Source organism: Fringilla coelebs (genome assembly GCF_963513975.1).
Source record: "Fringilla coelebs genome assembly, chromosome: 37".
Classification (NCBI taxonomy): domain Eukaryota; kingdom Metazoa; phylum Chordata; class Aves; order Passeriformes; family Fringillidae; genus Fringilla; species Fringilla coelebs.
Window position 1 is genome coordinate 276,418 of NC_140063.1, and position 14,186 is coordinate 290,603.

General features: G+C 63.8%; 2 protein-coding genes across 2 annotated transcripts in view; both read right to left on the minus strand.

The window, feature by feature from the left end:
* Positions 1-28: 28 nt before the first annotated feature.
* Positions 29-3,483, minus strand: EIF3K (eukaryotic translation initiation factor 3 subunit K). Its single transcript, XM_084224350.1, has 8 exons — positions 3,371-3,483; positions 2,488-2,586; positions 2,277-2,397; positions 1,714-1,788; positions 1,547-1,613; positions 842-919; positions 465-590; positions 29-154 (listed from the first exon to the last, which is right to left on the minus strand). Exons 1-8 carry the CDS (start codon positions 3,427-3,429, stop codon positions 123-125), a joined length of 657 nt encoding a protein of 218 aa, XP_084080476.1. The 5' UTR covers positions 3,430-3,483; the 3' UTR covers positions 29-122.
* A 1,662-nt stretch (positions 3,484-5,145) lies between these two features.
* RYR1 (ryanodine receptor 1) overlaps positions 5,146-14,186 on the minus strand; it is a gene marked incomplete at both ends in the record, with an annotated part of 82,091 nt that continues 73,050 nt past the window's right edge. The window contains 19 exon segments of the mRNA XM_084224394.1: positions 5,146-5,241; positions 5,693-5,744; positions 5,844-5,944; positions 6,051-6,115; positions 6,543-6,699; positions 6,784-6,918; positions 6,997-7,143; positions 7,237-7,297; positions 7,654-7,784; positions 7,882-7,924; positions 8,264-8,394; positions 9,047-9,280; positions 9,794-9,880; positions 9,971-10,142; positions 10,255-10,322; positions 11,086-12,386; positions 13,089-13,170; positions 13,262-13,366; positions 14,044-14,172. Coding sequence (XP_084080520.1) covers positions 5,146-5,241; positions 5,693-5,744; positions 5,844-5,944; positions 6,051-6,115; positions 6,543-6,699; positions 6,784-6,918; positions 6,997-7,143; positions 7,237-7,297; positions 7,654-7,784; positions 7,882-7,924; positions 8,264-8,394; positions 9,047-9,280; positions 9,794-9,880; positions 9,971-10,142; positions 10,255-10,322; positions 11,086-12,386; positions 13,089-13,170; positions 13,262-13,366; positions 14,044-14,172 — 3,297 coding nt within the window.

The window sequence follows — 14,186 nt, forward strand, 5'->3', positions numbered from 1 at the left end:
TGACGCCCCCCAAGAACGAGCCCAGTCCCGCGTTCGAGCCTCTTTACTGGTTAAACTGGGCAGGATCGGGGTTGGGGGGTTGGAACTGGGGGGTCGGTGTTGAGGGTTTGCTTCTGGGGGGCTCAGAGAGAGGATGCCATGATGCTGGACACACCTGGGAGAAAAACAGGTGAGATGGGGTGGGGGAAGGAACACCCCTGTACTTCCAATCTCCCTCAGACACCCTCGGGCCTCTCCTGTATCTCTCCCCAGACCCCCAAAACCCATCCAAAACTCCTCAGGACACCCCCAGGACTCTCCTGTATTGCCCCAACCCTGCCCCAAACCTCCTCTAGGACCCCAAAATCTCCATGGGATCTCCCTGTATCCTCCCAACACCCCCAAAGCCCCCTGAGAACCCCCCAAAACTTCCCTCAACTCCCACCTGGATGCCCCAAACCCTCCCTCCATGACCCCCAACCCACTGTCGAAGTCGATCTTCTCCACGATGTTCTTGGGTTTGATGTTCTCCTCCTGGTTGGAGATCAGGATCCGCCCCGGCTCTGGCTCCGTCCACCCGTATTTGCTCATCCACACCCTCAGCTGCGACTCTGAGGGGCACAGCAGGGTCTGGGGGGACTTGGACACCCCCTAGAGACCCCCAAACACCCCCCCATGATCCCCCAAACCCTTCTAGACTCTCTTGCACCTCCCCAGGACCCCCCCAAATCCCATCACAGGACCCCCAAAACCCCACCCAGGGCTCCCCAAACCCCCTCAGGACCCTCCCAAGCTCCCTCCAGAACCCAGCTTCCACCCGGGACCCCCCCAAAACCCCACCCAGGACCCCCAGCCCCCTCACCTGAGAGGTCCCCCAGCATCTCGGCGAGCAGCCAGCGGTCGATGTGCTGGTACGTGATCCCCACCACGTGGCAAATGACTGTGGGGACCCCCACGGTGTCACCGAGCCCCCCAAAACTGCCCAGAACCCCCCAAACACCCCCAGACCCCCAAACAACCCCCTGGAATCCCACAAATCCTCTCCAGGATGCCCTAATTCCCCTCCCAGGACACCCCTGTACCCCCAAAACCACCTCAGAAACCCCCAAATCCCCCCTGAATCACCCTCAGGTTCCTCCAGGAACCCCTCCAGATAACCCAGGACCCCCAAAACCCCCTCAAGATTCCCCCCAAACCCCCCAGGACCCCCAAAACCCCCTCAAGATTCCCTCCAAACACCCCAGGACCCCCAAAACCCCCCCAAGATTCTCTCCAAACACCCCAGGACCCCCAAAACCCCCTCAAGATTCTCTCCAAACACCCCAGGACCCCCAAAACCCCCTCAAGATTCCCCCCAAACCTCCCCAGGACCCCCAAAACCTCCTCAAGATTCCCTCCAAACCTCCCCAGGACCCCCAAAACCTCCCCGAAGCCCCTCAAGATTCCCTCCAGGACCCCCAAAACCTCCCCAAAGCCCCTCAGGATGTCCTCCAAACCACTCCAGGACCCCCCAAAACCTCCCCAAACCCCCTCAAATTCCCTCCAAGCCCCCCCAGGCCCCCCTCACATTTCCTGACGGAGTCCTCGAAGCCGGTGATGCCCTCCAGCAGCTCCATGTTCTCATCTAGCGCTTGCTGTGGGAATTCCGGGGGTCACCCCCACATTTAGGGCTCCCCCTTTGTCTCCAGGACCTCCCCCCAGGGTTTTGGGGACCCCAGATTTTGGGGGGCTCACCCAGAAGGACTGGAAGTGGCAGGTCTCCAGTAGCTCCCCCAGGTACAGGATCTGCCGGATGGGCCGCTCCTCTTGCTGCGTTTTCGGGAGGTCAAGGGAAAATCTGGCATAAAAAGGGGGAGTGCAGGTGCCCCCTGGGCTGAACCCCCAAAATCTCCCTCCCCCAGGCCCCAAAATCCGGGTTTGGGGGCGATTTTGAGGGGAGAAACAGCAGATTTGACACCCCCAAGGTGGAACTGGGAGGTGTCAGCGGGAAAAAGGGGGTCCCTGAGGAGGTTGGGGGGGGGTCCTTATGGAATTTGGGGTTCCCTGTAGAATTGGGGGCTTCCCCCTGGATTTGGGAGATTTCCCCTGGATTTGGGGGTTCCCTGGGGGGTTCCCCCTGGATTTGGGAGATTTCCTCTGGATTTGGGGGTCCCCTGGTCAATCATGCACTTGCAGAGGGTGAAGTCCCTCTGGATTTGGGGGTTCCCTGGGGGGGTTTCCCCTGGGTTTGGGGGTTCCCTGGATTTGGGGTGTCCCAGATTTGGGGTGTCCCCCCCGATTTGGGGGTGCCAGGATACGTGGGCCTGGTCGATCATGCACTTGCAGAGGGTGAAGTCGGTGTGGGGCAGGTTGGTGAGCGCCTTGAGCAGGATCTGCGCCGTCACCCCGGTCTGGAAGAAGGCTGGGTTGAACTGGTACCTGCACAGGTGAGCCCAGGTGAGGCCTGAGGGGGCTCAGGGACCCCCAAACCCCCCTTAGCCCCCCCAAGATCTCCCCAGGAGCCCTCACAGCTTCAGCACGGCCAGGTTGGCCTCCAGGTCATAGGCGTTCTCCTTGGCCTGCGTCTCCACGTAGCGCTCCAGCGTGGCCAGGTTCTCGGGGTTGTACCTGTGCAGGTGACAGGGGCTGTGACACACCTGGGGGACACCGTGACACACCTGGGGCACACCCGTGACTCACCTGGGGCACACCCGTGACACACCTGGGGCTCCATTTACACACCTGGGACCCCCCGTTACAGACCTGGGACCTCATTTACACACCTGGGACCCCATTTACATACCTGGGACCCCATTTACACACCTGGGACCGCTTGTGACACACCTGGGACCCCATTTACACACCTGGGGCACACCTGTGACACACCTGGGGCTCCATTTACACACCCCAGCCCCCCCATCGCACAGCTCCAGCCTGGTCAGGTTCTCGGGGTTGTACCTGTGCAGGTGACAGGGGGCTGTGACACACCTGGGGCACACCCGTAACACACCTGGGACTGCCCGTGACACACCTGGGACCCCATTTATACACCTGGGGCACACCGTGACACACCTGGGGCACACCTGGGACCCCATTTACACACCTGGGGCACACCTGGGACCCCATTTACACACCTGGGGCACACCCGTGACACACCTGGGACCCCATTTACACACCTGGGACGGCCCGTGACACACCTGGGACCCCATTTACACACCCTAGCCCCCCCCATCGCACAGCTCCAGCCTGGCCAGGCTCTCGGCGTTGTACCTGTGCAGGTGACAGGGGCTGTGACACACCTGGGGCACACCTGGGACCCCATTTACACACCTGGGACCCCCCGTGACACACCTGGGACCCTCCCAGTGCCTCTCCCAGTCCCTCCCAGTGCGTTCCCAGTCTCTCCCAGTACCGGTCGATGCCCCGCAGCAGTTTCCCCACGTTCGCCCGCATCTGCTCGAACAGCGCCATGTTCGCGGCTCTTCCGGAAAGGACGTCACAGCTACTTCCGCTTCACCACGCTCCCTGGCCACGCCCCCAGAGCGAGATTACGTGCATGGTTTCCCGACCACGCCCTTTCGCGTTAACCACGCCCCCTCCATGTTAACCACGCCCCTTCCCAGCACCGGACTGGGCGAACCGGGGCGGGAGCGGAGTGACAGTTCTGGGAGGGACTGGGACAAACTGGGGTTGTACTGGGATCGTACTGGGCTTGTACAGGAAGGACACTGAGGCCGCACTGGGGTTATACTGGAACCGTACCGGGTCCTACTGGGACTGTAGTTGGGTCAGCGTCCGGCTGAACTGGGCCGAACGGGAGGCAGTGGACGGGTCAGTAACGGGCCAGGGGCTCCTGGGCGGTTTTGAGGGGTCCCGGGGGTTTTTGGGGGCTCCCAGGGAGCTCCTCGAGGGTCACGTTTTCCACCCTTTTCCCCTCAGGTTTTTCACCTTTTCCCCTCAGGTTTTTCACCTTTTCCCCTCACGTTTTCCACTCTTTTTCCCTCAGGTTTTTCACCTTTCCCCCTCACGTTTTCCCCCCTTTTCCCCTCACGTTTTTCGCCCTTTTCCCCTCACGTTTTCCCCCCTTTTCCCCTCACGATTTTCCCCCTTTTCCCCTCACGTTTTTCCCCCTTTCCCCCTCACGTTTTCCACCCTTTTCCCCTCACGTTTTTCGCCCTTTTCCCCTCAGGTTTTTCACCTTTTCCCCTCACATTTTTTACCCTTTTCCCTCTCACGTTTTTCCCCTTTTTCCCCTCACGTTTCCCCCCCTTTTCCCCTCACGTTTTCCGCCCTTTTCCCCTCACGTTTTTCGCCCTTTTCCCCCTCACATTTTCCACCCTTTTCCCCTCACATTTTTCACTCTTTTCCACTCAGGTTTGCTGCACTTTTCCCCTCACATTTTTCAGCTTTCCCCCCTCAGATTTGCAGCCCTTTTACCATCAACCTTTCCCTCTCTTTTCCCCTCACGTTTGCCGCCCTTTCCCCCTCACATTGTCCCCTCAATTTTCCCTCTTTTCCCTTCACATTTCCCTCCCTTTTCCCCCTCACATTTCTCTCTCTTCCCCTCACATTCCCCCCCATTTCCCCTCACATTTCCCTCCCTTTTCCCTCACATTTTCCCCTCACATTTCCCCCCCTTTTCCCCTCACATTTCCCCCCCTTTTCCCCTCACATTTCCCTCCCATTTTCCCCTCAACTTTTCCTCTCTTTTCCCCTCACATTTCCCTCCCATTTTCCCCTCACATTCCCCCCCATTTCCCCTCACATTTCCCTCCGTTTTCTCCTCACATTTCCCCCCCATTTCCCCTCACATTTCCCTCCCTTTTCCCCTCACATTTCCCCCCCATTTCCCCCTCACATTTCTCTCTCTCTTCCCCTCACGTTTCCCCTCCTTTTCCCCTCACAGTTCCCACCCTTTTCCCCTCAGCTCACCGGGGTTTTGGGGGTCCCCAGGGGGTTTTTGGGGTCCCAGGGGGTCAGTAACGAGCCGGGGGGGAAGCGACACTTGGCAGCGTTTATTTGGGGAGGGGGGAAGGCACTTGAAGAGGGTCTGGGGTCTTTGTGGGGCGTTTTGGGGGGTCAGCAACGAGCCAGTGACACTCAGCAGCGTTTATTGGGGAGGGGGGAGTCAAAGGCACTTGAAGGGGCATTGGGGAGGGGGATTTGGGGAGGGGGAAGTTGGGGTCCTCATCCCAGCTGATCCTCGTACTGCTTGCGGAAGCAGTCCCCAGCCGGGAAGAAATCCCAGCAGCGCTCCTGGTACATCTTCCACACATAAGATTCCTGGGGGAGGAATTTGGGGAGGGGGCGTCAGGGCATGCCCCCACAGCACCCTCACCCACCCTGGGAATTCCAGAGACCCCCCCCTGCCCAGTCCCCCCAAATCCCTTGGAGACCCCCCCAATCCAATAGGGACCCCCTCCAAATCCCCTAGAGACCACCCCAATCCCATAGGGGCTCCCCCAAATCCCCTAGACCCCCCCAAATCCCCTGGAAACCCCCCCAAATCCACTGGAGACCCCCCCAATCCCATAGGGGCTCCCCCAAATCCCCTAGACCCCCCCAAATCCCCTAGAGACCCCCTCCCTGTGAGCCCCATTCTCCCCCTAGACCCCCTCCAGATCACCCTGGGACCCCCCCCAAACCCCAATGACCCCCTCAAGCCCTCCCAGACCACCCTGGGACCCCCCAGACCCCCCAAAGCCCCCTCCCCAAGCCCTCCCCTTGCCCCCACCTGCCCCGTGTGCTCCGTCTCGTCCTTGTTGATCAAATACATCAGGAAAAACCTGGGGTGGGGGTGGAATCCGGGGGTGTCAGAGGTCAGCAGGGACCCCCAGCCCCCTGCAGGACCCCCCAGCACGGCCCCCCAGCCCCCCCAGTCTCACATGTAGTTGGCCAGGTTGTGCTCCTCCAGCGTGTGGGTCTCGAAGCCGTGGGGCGTCGTGTCGAAATAATCGCTCCCAATGCCGCAGATGAAACATTTCGTCTGGGGAGGGGGCCCGGGGGGGTCACACAGGGGTCTCTGCGCCCCCCAATCCCACCTGGGTGTGGGGGGGGGTCCTCACCCTCCTCTGCCCCTCCCCCAGACTCACCTCCATGTCCTCCTTCACCTGCTCCTGCTGGTCCCGCAGCTCCCCGAAGGCGTCGATGATCAGACCTGGGGGGCACAAAACGGAGGGGTCAGCGGGGTGGGACCCCCAGATCCCCCTCAGGACCCCCAGATCCCCCCCAGGACCCCTAGATCCCACCCAGGACCCCCAGATCCCCCTCCAGGCCCTTCCAGGACCCCCAGATACCCCCAGATCTCCCCCAGGCACTTCCAGGACCCCCAGATCCCCCCCAGGACCCCCAGATCCCCCCCAGATCCCACCCAGGACCACCAGATCCCCCTCCAGGCCCTTCCAGGACCCCCAGACTGACCCCCAAGCCCCCTATCCAGGGGGTGCCCACCCTGGATGAAGGCCAGGAGGATGATGAGGACCCCCAAAGCCCCCTCCCCATCCCCTCATGTGGGTATGAGGATGACCCCCAGATCCCCCAAAACCCCCCAAAGCCCCCTCCCCACCCCCTGCCGGGGTGCCCACCCTGGATGATGGCCAGGAGGATGACGATGACGAAGAAGAAGAAGGTGATGTCGAAGACCACCCGGTACAGCTCGTAGTCGTCCCCCGCAGGGTCCTCGATCTCGTCCCCGATGCCGCCCCCGGCCCGGACCCCCACGTACATGTGGAACAGGTAACACTGGGGAGGGGACACAGAGGAAGGTCAAGGACCCCCAAAAATCCACCTGGGGACCCCCACCCGTGCCCGGACCCCTCCCCTCACCGTCATCATGTCGTCGCACTTCATGTCGGGCTCATCCTCATCCTCGCTCTTGTTGTAGAACTTGCGGAAGAAGTTGAAGGCCACCACGGTGTACAGGTAGACCACCACGGCCAGCAGCCCCACCGTCATCACCAGCTGGGCACAGAGCGGTCAGGGGGGCTCAGAGGGGGCACAGGGGATCCCCCCCGAGCCCCCCCAGGGACGCCCCCACACCTGCTTGCCGTTGTGGGTGACGGAGGAGAGGATGGTGCGCAGCGTCTTGACGCCCATGGCGATGTCCAGCAGGTGAGAGGCGAAGAAGAAGTTGTTGTAGTGGCCCAGCAGGGACATGGCCATGTACCAGGTGAGGTACAGGAAGGACTGGAGTTTGGGGGGGACACGCAGGGAGGTGGGGGTCACCCCAAAAGCCAGGTGAGCCCCCAGCCCCCCCCTCCCCGCTCTCCCCACACTCACGTTGTCGGTGAAGATCACCCCGAATTTCCAGATCTGGTAGCGGATGTCGATGGACGTGATCCTGGGGGGACATGGGGGGGGTCAGAGGGTGGGGACACCCCCAGGAAGGGTCGGGAGCCCTCCAGGCGAGCCCCCAGACTCACGAGGTGGGTGTCTGCCCCCTAAGACCACCCAGGACCCCCCAGGGGAGCCCCCAGACCCCTGAGGTGGGTGTCTGCCCCCTAAGACCACCCAGGACCCCCCAGGGGAGCCCCCAGACTCATGAGGTGTCTTTCTACCCCCCAGGCCACCTCCCAGGACCACCCAGGTCTCCTAACTCCCCCCCCCAGACCCCTGTAGGACCCCAAACTCCCCCAAATTTCCCTCCAGGACCACCCAGACCCCCCAAATCTCCCCCCAGGTGCCCCCCAGGCCCACCAGGTGAGCAGGGAGCTGTCGGGGGGGGCCCTGCGCTCGCCCTGCGCCCCCATTTCCAGGCTGGCCAGGTCCATCCCCAGCAGCTCGGCGATCCTCTCCCGCCCGTAGATGTCCCCGTACTTCTCCATCACCTGGGGGGACCCCAAAATCGAGGTATGAACCCTCCAAGTGTCCGGGGACACCTCCCAAATGTAGGGAGGGGGTGCCCGTCCCAGGACCCCTCCTCACCTTCCTCTTGATGAACTTGTCCCAGTAATTGCTGGGGAAGGATCTGGGGGGGTCCAGGGCAGAAAAGGGGGGGTCAGTGGGGATGACACCCCCTTCCCACAGCCCAGCTGGGGCAGGGGGACCCCAATTGGTCCCACTGGATCCCCAGGAACCCCCAGCACCCCCCAAACCTCCCTTCCAGCCCCTCCGGACCTCCTGGAGCCCCCTCAGCGCCCTCCCAGTGGCTCCCAGTAGTTCCCAGTCACTCCCAATGCCCCCCAGTCCCTCCCAGTGGCTCCTAGTGCCCCCCAGTCACTCCCAGTGCCCTCCCAGTGCCCCCCAGTGCCCCTCAAGTCCCTCCCACTGCCCTCCCAGTCCCTCCCAGTCCCTCCCAGTGCCGTACTGGGCGTTGAGCACCAGGCGGTCCCACTGTCCCTTGACGTCGTCGTCGGGTGGCTGCTCGGTGATGTAGAGCCCCGAGAACTCGAGGCGCCGCGCCACCTCCTTCTCCCGCTTGAAAATCACCAGGGGGATCTGGGGACATTGGGGACATTGGGGGGGTCACAGGGGACATTGGGGACACCAAGGACACAGGGGACATGGGGAGGGTCACAGTAGAGCCCCGAGAACTCGAGGCGCCGCGCCACCTCCTTCTCCCGCTTGAAAATCACCAGGGGGATCTGGGGACATTGGGGGGGTCACAAGGGACATTGGGGACATTGGGGACATAGGGGGGTCACAGGGGACATTGGGGACACCAGGGGTGTCACAGCAGAGCCCCGAGAACTCGAGGCGCCGCGCCACCTCCTTCTCCCGCTTGAAAATCACCAGGGGGATCTGGGGACATTGGGGACATTGGGGGGGTCACAGGGGACATTGGGGACACCAGGGACACTGGGGTCAGGGGGGTCACAGTAGAGCCCCGAGAACTCGAGGCACCGCGCCACCTCCTCCTCCCTCTTGAAAATCACCAGGGGGATCTGGGGACATTGGGGGGACATGTGGGGACAGTGGGGTTGTGGGGACACTGGGGTTATGGGGGGACACAGGGGTTGTGGGGGACACACACGGGGGTTTGGGGGTGACACACACGGGGGTTTGGGGACACACAGAGGGGTTGGTGACACACACAGAGGGGTTGGTGACCTCGCAGGGGTTTGGGGACACACGGGGGGGGGGGTGTCACCTTGAGGCAGTTGTAGCCGATGATGCACAGGAAGGCCACCAGCGTGTGTGCCAGCGCCAGCCCCCGCAGGGCCGGGCCCATGTAGCCCGTGCTCTCCTCCAGGAAATAATAAACCTCGGGCTCCTCCGGGACCCCCCCGCCGGCCTCGGCGCCCCCCGGGACACCCCCGTCCTCCTCGGGGGCCGCCCCCGAGCCCTCGGGCTCCTCCGGGGCGCCCGGGGGGTGCTCGGACACCTGAGGGGACAGGGACAGGGACAGGTGAGAGACCCCCCCAATGGGGACACAGGGAGTCCAACCCCCCCTCTGTGGGGATAAAAAGGTCTGGGGACCCCCCCAAAATGGGGCACCGGGATCTGAGGATCCCCCCACAAGGGGGTAGCAGGGTCTGAGGGCACCCAGAGTGTCCCCAAAACCCCTCTGTGGGGATAAAAAGGTCTGGGGACCCCTCCCAAAATAGGGTACCGGGATCTGAGGATCCCCCCACAGTGGGGTACCAGGGTCTGGGGGCACCCAAAGTGTCCCCAACCTCCCCCTCTGGGGACAAAAGGGTCTGGGGACCCCCCCCCCAAAGTATCCCCAAACTCCCCCTCTGTTCATCCCCACCCCAAGCTCCGGTGGAGTCCTGGGCTCTGGGGTGTCCCCACCTCATCTCAGCAGCTCTGTGGGGACCAGGACCCCCTAAATCCCCCTCCCCCAAATCCCCCCGGGGACCCAGGACCCCCTAACCCCCCCCCAAATCCCCCCCACCTTGTAGAAGAGGAGGATGAAGTTGATGGCGAAGGCCAGGAACAGCGCCAGGAACCGCAGGTTGTAGAAATTCCTCGACAGGTAATTCTGGGGGAGGGCAACCAACCAATCCAGGGCCTCCCCAAATCCCCTCGAGACCACCCCCAGAGACCCCCGGCCCCCCCCGCTCCTCCTTACCAGGAACTTGACCCTCTGCACCTCCAGCTCTCCCCAGAAGTCGAAGCCCCCCTCGGCCGGGGGCTCCCGGCGCTCCCGGGGCACCGACTTGCGCCGCTTCGGGGCGGGGGCGCGGGGCTCCGGCCCCTCCTCGGGCCCCTCGGGACCCCCGCCCTTCTCCCCGTTCTCTGTGCTGGGGGACAGCGGCCGTGGGTGGGGGGCTCAAGGACACCCCCGGAGCCGGCCACAGCCGCCGGCGGGGCGGGGACCCCTCCCCAAATTCGTCGCCCTCCCTCCTTCCTTACTCGGCTTTCTCGGTCTCGGCCGGGGGCTCCTCTTCCTTCTGCCCCTCCCCCACCTGCTCGGCCATCTCCTGGGGGGGACAAGGGGGGTCGGAGGGGGGGCTGGGGGGGGTACATAACCCCCCGGGACCCCTCAAAGTCCCCCTCAAGCCGGGCAGGGCCGTGGGACGGGTTGCAATTGGGGCTTTGGGGACCCTCCGGGGGATCCTCGGATATCCCCCCAGGTCCCCCAAACCCCCCCCCACCAGGAACCACCATAGGGACCCCCAAAATCTCCCCACATCCCACCCTTTGCAGTGACCCCTGGGGTCCTCCCCCACTCAAAAACCCCAAAATTCCCTCCAGGGACCCCCAAAGCACCACGGGAACCCCCAAAACCCCCTTAGGGACCCCCAAAATCCCCCCCAGGGACCCCCAAAGCACCACTGGAACCCCCAAAATCCCCCTCAGGGACCCCCAAAGCACCACAGGAACCCACAAAATCCCCCCCAGGGACCCCCAAAGCACCACAGGAACCCCCAAAATCCCCCCCAGGGACCCCCAAAGCACCACAGGAACCCCCAAAATCCCCCCCAGGGACCCCCAAAGCACCACAGGAAACCCCGAAATCCCTCCTAGGGACCCCCAAAGCACCACGGGAATGCCCAAAACCCCCTTAGGGACCCCCAAAGCACCACTGGAACCCCCAAAATCCCCCTCAGGGACCCCCAAAGCACCACAGGAACCCCCAAAATCCCCCTCAGGGACCCCCAAAGCACCACAGGAACCCCCAAAATCCCCCCAGGGACCCCCAAAGCACCACAGGAACCCCCAAAATCCCCTCTCCCCCCTTACCCCGATCTTCCTGCGCAGGATGGGGGTCCCCTCAGGCGTGGGGGGCTCAGCCCCGGGGGGCTCCCCAATATCCCCGAGCCCCCCGGGGGCGTCGGGTGCCGCCAGCCTGAAATGCGGATCCTTGCGCACCCCCGGCCCCGCCGGCACCGCCTTCACCTCCCGCCGCTCCTCCTCCTCCTCCTCCTCGGCCGGCGGCGCCTCCAGCTGCGCCTCGGGGGGCTGCTCCGGCTCCGGGGGTCCCCCCTCGTCGCCCACCCCGGCCTCACCCCCGCCCACGGCGTCCTGGGTGGGGTCCGGCATGGAGCCCAGCACCTCGATGACCCCCAGGCGCTGCGCCCCCTCCACCAGCCCCCCGCCGAAGAGCGAGCTCCAGGCCAGGCGCCCCACGGCCCCCAGCACCCCCAGCCCCCCCAGGACGCCCCCCAGGGCCACGCGCCCCGCGCCCACGCCCGCCTCCCACGCCAGCTCGCGCCCCGACTTCTTGCGCAGCCGCCGGATCCTGCGGCGCCACGTGTGGGGCGAGCCCAGCAGCCGCCGCAGCGCCCCGAGCCCCGGCAGCGCCGGCGCCGGCGCCTCGGCCGGCTCCTCTTCCTCCCTGTCCTCGTCCTCCTCCTCCTCCTCGTCGCGCGGCGCCTCCTCCTCGGAGATGCGCGAGGCGATCTGCATCTCGAAGATGGTGTCCTCGCAGAAGTTGACGAAGAGCTCCATCTTCTCGGCCTCGCCGCCCTCGTTGACCACGTCGAAGATGAACTGGCGCTTGGACTCCTTGACCTGCGGCATCTCCCACTGCGCCTTGTTGGCGCCGCTGATCTCGAAGTAGATGCGCTCGATGCGCCGCGCCGCCCCCATGATCTCGATGCGGCCCAGGAAGGGGCGGAAATAGTCCAGGATGCTCTCGGCCTGCTCCAGGAAGGTCTTGAGGCGCTGGTCGTGCGGCACGTGCTCCGACAGGTTGGTCAGCAGCACGGCCACGTTGAAGCCGATGTCGCGCGCCGGCTCCTGGAAGCGCTGGGCGAAGCTCTCCACGTCGATCATCTCGTTCTCGTCGGCCTCGGAGCAGGAGAGCAGGAACTGGATCTCGTCGGGCTCGTACTGCTTCTGGCTGTCCATGGCCTTCTGGAAGTCCTTCTTGGAGATGAGCCCGCGCGGGTCGGTGACGAAGTGGCGGAAGGCGTCGGACGAGACGATGTCGCGCAGCTTCAGGAACATGTCGAAGAACTTGAGGATCATGGTGACGTTGCTGGAGGACTCCACCAGCATGTCCACCATCTGCCGGGCGATGGTGCCGTTCACCACGTTCCCTGCGGGGACACGGCGGCGTCACCGCTCTGACGGTGGCCTCCAGAGAGGTGGGGACATCCTGGGGGGTGTGGGGACACCTGGGTGGTCAGGGGACACCTTGGGTGGTCAAGGGACATCCTGGGGGGTGTGGGGACACCTTGGGTGGTCAAGGGACATCCTGGAGGGTGTGGGGACACCTGGGTGGTCAAGGGACATCTGGGCAGTCACGGGACACCTTGGGTGGTCAAGGGACACCTTGGGTGATCAGGGGACACCTCCTGGGTGAACAGGGGACACCTTGGGTGGTCAAGGGACACCTTGAGTGGTCAAGGGACACCTTGGGTGGTCAAGGGACACCTTTGGTGGTCAAGGGACATCTTGGATGGTCAAGGGATACCTTGGGTGATCAAGGGACACCTTGGGTGGTCAAGGGACACCTTGGGTAATCAGGGGACACCTCCTAGGTGAACAGGGGACACCTTGGGTGGTCAAGGGACACCTTTGGTGGTCAAGGGACATCTTGGATGGTCAAGGGATACCTTGGGTGATCAAGGGACACCTTTGGTGGTCAAGGGACAGCTTGGATGGTCAAGGGACACCTTGGGTGGTCAGGGGACACCTCCTGGGTGATCAGGGGACAGCTTGAGTGTCAAGGGACACCCTGGGGAACTTGGGGACAGCCCAGGTGGCACAAGGGACCGCAGGTGACTCTCCCCGTGTACCTTCAAGCAGGGAGAGCAGCATCACCACCATGTCCTTCTGCAGGTCCAGCAGCTCCTTCAGCAGCCCCAGCTGGGACGAGTCCTGCGCACCAGAGCTCCCAGTTACCTCCCAGTAGCTCCCAGTACATCCCAGTGCCCTCCCAGTGCCCTCCCAGTGCCCTCCCAGTGCCCACCTGGGCCAGCTTCTTCATCATGTGTGCGAAGACGTGCAGGAAGCCGACGACGGCGTCCCAGAGGCGGCTGTGGGCCAGGCTCTGCTGGTTCCCAGTACAGGGGCCCTGGGGGGACAGGGGGACACTGGGAGGGACCCCCGAGAGCCCCTGGGCCACTGGGGGGAACCTCTGAGAGCTCCTGGGCCACTGGGAGGGACCCCTGAGAGCCTCTGGGCCACTGGGAGGGACCCCCGAGAGCCCCCAGGCCACTGGGAGGGACCCCCGAGAGCCCCCAGGCCATTGGGAGGGACCCCTCAGAGCCCCCAGGCCATTGGGAGGGACCCCTCAGAGCCCCCAGGCCACTGGGAGGGACCCCTGAGAGCCACCAGGCCACTGGGAGGGACCCCCGAGAGCCTCTGGGCCATTGGGAGCACTGGGGAGGTTTGGGGGTCCCAGGTGTGTTCGGGGGTCTCACCTGGATGTACTCGGGGAGGCTGCTGAGAGCCTGCTTGGCCACGGCCATGGGGGATTTGGGGGTTCTAGGGGGGTTTAGGGGGGTCCCAGGTGGGTTTGGGGGTGTCAGGGCAGTTTGGGGGGGTCCCAGGTGGGTTTGAGGTCCCAGGTAGGTTTGGGGGTCCCGGGGGTCTCACCTGGATGTACTCGGTGAGGCTGTTGAACACCTGCTTGGCCACGGCCATGGGGGATTTGGGGGGTTTGGGGGTTCCAGGGGGGTTTAGGGGTCCCAGGTTTGTTTAGGGGTCCCAGGTGAGTGTGGGGGTCCCAGGTGAGTTTGGGGGTCTCACCTGGATGTACTCGGTGAGGCTGTTGAACACCTGCTTGGCCACGGCCATGGCCTTGGAGAAGTTCCTCTTGCCCTGCTCGTCGATGACGTCCTTGCCCGAGTAGTACCAGTAGAAGTCACTGATGGACTCCTGGGGACATGGGG